Genomic DNA, 6,940 nt, shown 5'->3' with positions numbered 1-6,940 from the left:
TATATATATATATATGTCTATGCTATTTATTATATATGATTTGCATCAATATTTTCTTACAAACCATTTCATTCATCTTTGTCTTTGTCATGTCAACCTAAGGAGAGAACTTATATAGGCCTAGCCTGCTGTTCAATCCTATTGTTTACTCAATAAAATATGATGAAATGTAGCCCAACAACATCCGTTACATTTAAGATATAAAGCGGTGAGAACAAACATGTGCATCGGGCAAATATTTCCTCAAGTTATCAAAGATACTTCAACCGCTCCAGGTAAAGCTACCCCATTATTCACTTAATAGATAAAAAAAATACAGAGTAGATATTAGATAGTAAATATTACATAAGTTAACAGAGGCCTGAATATCTGGTCTTACATGTCCTCCCCTATAAGACCTGTATGACTTTATCTATCAAATCAGTTAAAATTAGTTCAAACTGTTTCATAAACGACAGTTCAAGGATAGCCATTACATACAACGGAATTAGATTAGTTTGCTATCTAATTTCGTGCTACCTAAATACATGTATTATAGTTCCATTACTGGAATATTTTTACGAAGGCTATTTTTTTGCTAATTTCTAGAAAACAGCTGTAGTTTAAATTCACTGATATATTTTTGCGAATTGATGCTATGCGCAAAATTATGACTACCGTAGAAATATCCCAATTACAGTATTTAAAGAAATAGCACTTCTGACATAGTGACATAGCGTAGACAGAAATAATGGAATCCATGTGTCAGCTGAGTGATTTTTTCCTCGATTTGTATTTTGTAGAATCCGCATTTATACGCGTACCGAAATAGAACACACACGCATCGGTATTGAACAATGCTGCTATGTTGTACTGTCCTCTAATTTTAGACTTAATGAGTTCCTCATAAACTCATTTACGTAGTCACGGATATTAAAACAGCGAAGTTCAGCATGTTTAAACTAGGATAAATTTGACATGACACACGGTCTAAAAATTGTAAAACGGTCACCAAAATTCCCTTTTCACAAAATGTATTCGGCCATTATCGGATTATACTATTGTATTCGATTCAAAAGAGTAGACGGGTACACTCACGTTATGTTTAGATGTTAGTGCTGACTCAGCGATTTTCTTATCTCCCTTTTAATATCATCTAGTTTAAGGATCCCCGTTCCACTGCACTACCGTTTTCCCTATATATAGTAATTATTTATAGATTGCTCACTGCTTTACGTATAACTATTCAAAAAGCTTAACCTACGAATTAAAGGTTTCATATTTATTCTGTTCATTTAAATATCAAAACAAGTGTATGAAATGAATCAAAAATATTTGTTACTGGTACATGTTTTTTCTTAAATTGTGAGTAAGCTAGGCTTTTTAAAACATTGATTGTGCAACCTATAGTGTAATGGTTTACAATTGTTTTAAATGTTCCCCTCTAATAATAGCATGGTCGCATAAGGCAACTTATATGAACCCCTAAAAATCATTGCTGTCACCATTGAAACCCTTGCGGTGATTTTTCTACCTCTTTTCGACAGGGGCCTGTGCCCTGTGACTTTGGGAAAATATATCACACAAAAATACGTTTTTGAGAAATGGGGTGATTTTTTCCATTGGTTTTGGGGAAAAAACAGCAGAAAGTATCCCGAGGGAGGGGAGAGCCCAAATTCACCTTAGGAATCCTTCTCTCTTATCTGTTGTTTCTTTTCGACAGTGTTTCTTAGGTACATCTGAATGGTCTGAAATCAGGATAACGTGACCAAGTAAGTGACATGCTACTGTGTCAAGATGACGAATTTTCTGTGAGACTTAACTTAAGGTATACTCGTGAAAAATATCAAAATATTAGCGACATTCGTGAAAAATATTTGATATTATTGAAGACACCATTAAATATCCTCTATTTATTACATTTTTAAAGCATAAAACATGAAAAATGTAGTAATAATTAGCGCCATATTATAATGACGTCATGCTTGACAACACGGCTGCGCGCCATTTTGAATGGGATACTCAACACAATCCTGACGTTTCTGCTATTTTCTGGTAGGATTGTATATTTATGTAAAAATTTAAGTGTCTGTGCCAAACATTTACCGTAGCAACCACTTAATCCACCGTCGCTTCATTTGAATCTAAACAAAACATCGTTGCCTTTGAATGCAGCGATTAGAAGATACCGTCATGATTGATCAATACCAAAACGGGAATATCACTTTTGATATTTGTCACAGTGGAAAAAAATAGTCTTATCAAGTTGACAGAATCAAATATTTTACTGGCAAAAATGTAATGAACNTCTTATCTGTTGTTTCTTTTCGACAGTGTTTCTTAGGTACATCTGGTTGGTCTGAAATCAGGATAACGTGACAAAGTAAGTGACATGCTACTGTGTCAAGATGACGAATTTTCTGTGAGACTTAACTTAAGGTATACTCGTGAAAAATATCAAAATATTAGCGACACTCGTGAAAAATATTTGATATTATTGAAGACACCATTAAATATCCTCTATTTATTACATTTTTAAAGCATAACACATGAAAAATGTAGTAATAATTAGCGCCATATTATAATGACGTCATGCTTGACAACACGGCTGCGCGCCATTTTGAATGGGATACTCAACACAATCCTGACGTTTCTGCTATTTTCTGGTATGATTGCCTATACAAATATTATTAATTGTATATTTATGTAAATATTTAAGTGTGTACCAAACATTTACCATAGCAACCACTTAATCCACCGTCGCTTCATTTGAATCTAAACAAAACATCGTTGCCTTTGAATGCAGCGATTAGAAGATACCGTCATGATTGATCAATACCAAAACGTGAATATCACTTTTGATATTTTTCACAGTGGAAAAAAAATCAGTTTTATCAAGTTGATAGAATCAAATATTTCACAGGCAAAAATGTAATGAACATCTGTAACTGTATCTTAATTGTTAAATATTAAATCTTAATTTGGCTTGCCATAGTTTCAAGTATTCTGAAATAAAGCACTGGATGGCTTTACCAAGTACTGTTAAGGAATGAATACTGAAAGAAGACATAAGATAAGTGACAAATCAAAAGTTTATTTTAAATACCATATATCGTTCAAAAACTACAGTTCCAAAAGTGTGTACAGTACATACACTTCACCATGTTTGTTCCTATTACGGTCTTTCAACAGAAACCGAGCTATTTTGCCATTATCAGTCACAGGTACTGTACTGTACAAATACCCATAATTTTAGCAAGGTTGCTAACCGCTAGGTTCAGCCTAGTAAAATGACACCGTTCAAGAAGCATGTGATTTTGTCATAACCGTTTATGTTATAACGGAGCAGTCTAGGTCGACAGGAACATATTTTTTCTTTGATTTGATGTATGATTTACCATATATCCCGAAGTATCATTTTCGGTAGACTTCATGACTTCACGGCCTTGATCTTCATCTTCATGTGCAGTGAGAATTTCGAGAAAAATTACATTATATTCGATAACAAAGAAATAAGGCCTACTAGTGACAGGAAAACAAATTCGCCCAAGAAAATATGATACTAATAAATCAACCCTACAAACTACTGAAATTAATATGAAGAAACTACATTTTCATGAATGTTCTTATTCCCTACGCAACTTAAATATGGAAATGTGGATACAATCTGATCAGGAATAAAACCGTGAACAATGTTAGTATGTGGTTCATATCAGAGCATTGATATGGTGCATTTTCCTGTCACGGCATTACGTCGAGAGTAAGATGACTTTGTCGTTTTCGGTCGCTCCTTTTTAAATTAGTTAACCACACACTTGTTAGTCACTACTCCTATCTCATCATATAAAGAAGAAGAAATAAAATTAACACAACATAAAAAATCATAGCACAGCATTATTAAAGAGTCCTCATAAATGATGCACATGTTTACATCTTACATTTGTATCTGGTGTCAGCACACTAAGATATAAAGATAAACCGACTAATAGACATTTCTCATTTTGAGACGGAGACGGACACCGAGAGTAGTAACATCAGGGAACATCTCAAAATAATTTTTCGTTTCATCTNAAGATTTTAAAAAAAGAAGGTTTATACTGAACACAAAGACTCGGTACATGCTAGAGTTGATCGCAGTAGTATAGAAATCCGAAAATTCACTACCCTGAAACGATCCCTAAGATAGTCTTCAAAGAAAAGCATAAAAATGACCCCCAAACCTTCCCTCCCTTCCCAATATCTAAATATTTTTGTTGTGTTTCATGGAGAACATTCCATAAAAGCTGTCGATTTAAAACGAAATAGAAAATAGCAGAAAACTGAATAAATTTCTACTTTCTTCTGTTGTTATTTTTTAGGAGAATAAACAAGAACACATGTAAATACAGACTTTTATGGCTAATAGCGTAGCTCACAGAATGATAAAGGTCGCTTCGTCGCCATCATGTTACTGTTACGAAGGAACATTCAAACGTTACTTTGCCACGAAGGGATGCTGATAAACGTCCTTTTGTTCAACCACCTCTATACAAAATATTTCTTTCGTAATATGGAAATATCGTGTCCTAGGAAGTTTGTGGATGGTAAATTTAATCTACAAATGTTTATGTGATCCCTGTCACTCTGGTAAAATTCAAACTTCTTTGAACTGATTTTTTTGGCTCGGGGAATTCCGTTTCACTCAATCGGCGTCAGAAAAAAACTACAGACGTCCCGGGTGAGATCCTTAACGGAGATATTGAAATATCAATTACCACGGTTACATACCTGCCGCATTGAGCCATGAAAAACCCCAAAACGACTGTGGTTACCGGTTACATAATTTCTAATCTGTGTCTACATATGATGTTATCTGTTCGCTTACCTATAGCCACGTGCGTTTACACACTATGACATACCCTATACGCTACGTTCCATATCAAATCATTTTTGAAATGACCCTTGTATTTGATTGTCTATGTCTCTGTCTCCACGCTCCGTGCTCGGTCTACCTCTAAGTGAGAAAGTCTACTACTCGAGAAGAAAAATATATATTGCGATTTTACAAACAAAAACAAATTGTTTAGAAACTTCAGATGTCAACTTTTTAGCAATTGTTAATATGTTATATAGTAAGAATCGATCAATTCATTTTCTCTTTCCGACAACAACTTTATCTTTCTGTTCAACATTGTGCTAGTATTCCAGCCTTTTTATAGTTAAGCAACGGATGGTAATTAAGGAAACAAGCATGTTATATCCATACACAATTCTAGCTTTGTAGTGCAGAGTGTGTTCTAACACCACAGATGAGGATATTAAAATAACACCACCGTAGCCTCTAGTTCAGTTCATTCTTTTCCGTCCGTAATTGTTTTTAGCGATCCTTTGTATCTCACTGCAATGGTTCTTGATTGAGTAAAATGTATAGTTTGCCTGACAAGGAATGCATCCTTTTCTTTTTCCAAATCTGCTGCAACAGTTCGCACTTTAACAGCTGCCTCATGTGTTGATCCCTGATGTGTCTTGATGGAGGTTTCCACGAGGAAATAGATATCCAGAGGCAAAATCAATAAGTCTAAACCTAATCCAACAGCGCCTGCCACCTGGGAAACCGTACGAACTGCAGCTTTTGTCCCTCCTTTTACGGCATTCGCTGCTATTCCAGCTCCGAAATCTATGCCGCCAGCTATTAATCTTGCACCTTTAACTCCTCTTTTTGCATATTTGTTGATTTGTTTACCAAGGGTCTCTGTATTGTCCAGTAAAACATTAAGCCTTTCCGACTCGCGTCTGTCATTGTCCAAGCATTGCTGGACTTTGTTTAATAAATCCTTTTCATGAAAATGTTTCCCTGCCAATGCTCCGATTGTAGTAAATCCACCACTCAAGCCTATACTTCCTAAAACTATTCCAGGAATGATACTTATTCCCCCTGTCACGAGTGCTAGTCCAAAACAGACAATAGAACCAATGCCAGTAGCTAAAGATACCGATGTTGCAGTAAGGTTGGAAATATTGACTCTCTTTTGCATCAGGTCTAGTTCGTCGGCAAGCTGGTTTAGTTTCCTTATAGTTTCCTTTCTTGTTCGTTTCCATACTTCCGCTTCTGCCACAAATTCAGACATTGTCTATTCACAGGTACAAGTCTCTTCTGTCGATACACCTATAATATAATATAATACATCCTTTAGAAGCCAATCAGCGCGGAGGTCACAAAAGTTAGAGAAAATGGCAGGCTCTGTTTAGTCTCGTTCAACCAGACGCTTGTTCACTTGTAATTCAAGAGTCTGGTCAAACACATTACTTAGAACTTACCATCACCAGAAGGCAGTGTTTTTACTTTCGTTTCCGGACTTTATTGGCATATTAATAATGGCATATATTTCCACTGATAAATCATGACTGAGCACAAAGCCAACAAGGCTGACTGGGGTTAAAAAAGCGTACAAAACAAGCGAAAGTTTACCTGTACACCATTCTAAACACTACGGGTTCTCACTCAAGTAATCTGGCTTGACTTGTGTCAATAGCTTTGTCAGCTTCATGAATTATTGTTAAATATCCAATGAAAATACATGCTTCTTGAGATTTGAAGCATATTTTTTTTTACATTTTTCTCGATAAAAGTGAAAACATGGATACTTGGACAGGAAAGTTTTTTCATGAATGAAAATATTTAATGAAATTTTGCGCCAATAAAATTTTGACTTCAAAAGACTAAAAGGGTGTTTCTACCTTTGACCTATGAAACAATTTACCAGAATTCTGGTAAGCCTCGTTATGACCTCACAAAACGATAGCTCTGGGTTTGACCAGGCGTAGCTTGCGCAGACAACAAGAGTCTGGTTGAACGAGACTAGGCTCTTGTCAGATTTCCGATCGTCAACCTTACCAGCTTGAAAACTGGACTCGGGTGTCCGACATGATAATGTAAGGGTATGAACTATCATACAAGTAAGTTTGTTTCATATCGTAGAAA

The 6,940-nt window shown here is 35.5% G+C and overlaps 1 protein-coding gene across 1 annotated transcript; it reads right to left on the bottom strand.

Annotated features, from left to right (window-relative positions):
- Positions 1 to 5,309: 5,309 nt before the first annotated feature.
- Positions 5,310 to 6,086, bottom strand: LOC110466695. The gene has a single exon (XM_021523380.1). The coding sequence runs from the start codon at positions 6,084 to 6,086 to the stop codon at positions 5,310 to 5,312; it is 777 nt and encodes a 258-aa protein (XP_021379055.1).
- Positions 6,087 to 6,940: the final 854 nt, after the last annotated feature.

Source organism: Mizuhopecten yessoensis, unplaced genomic scaffold (genome assembly GCF_002113885.1).
Source record: "Mizuhopecten yessoensis strain PY_sf001 unplaced genomic scaffold, ASM211388v2 scaffold11141, whole genome shotgun sequence".
NCBI lineage: Eukaryota > Metazoa > Mollusca > Bivalvia > Pectinida > Pectinidae > Mizuhopecten > Mizuhopecten yessoensis.
This window is presented reverse-complemented; position numbering and strand designations above follow the sequence as displayed.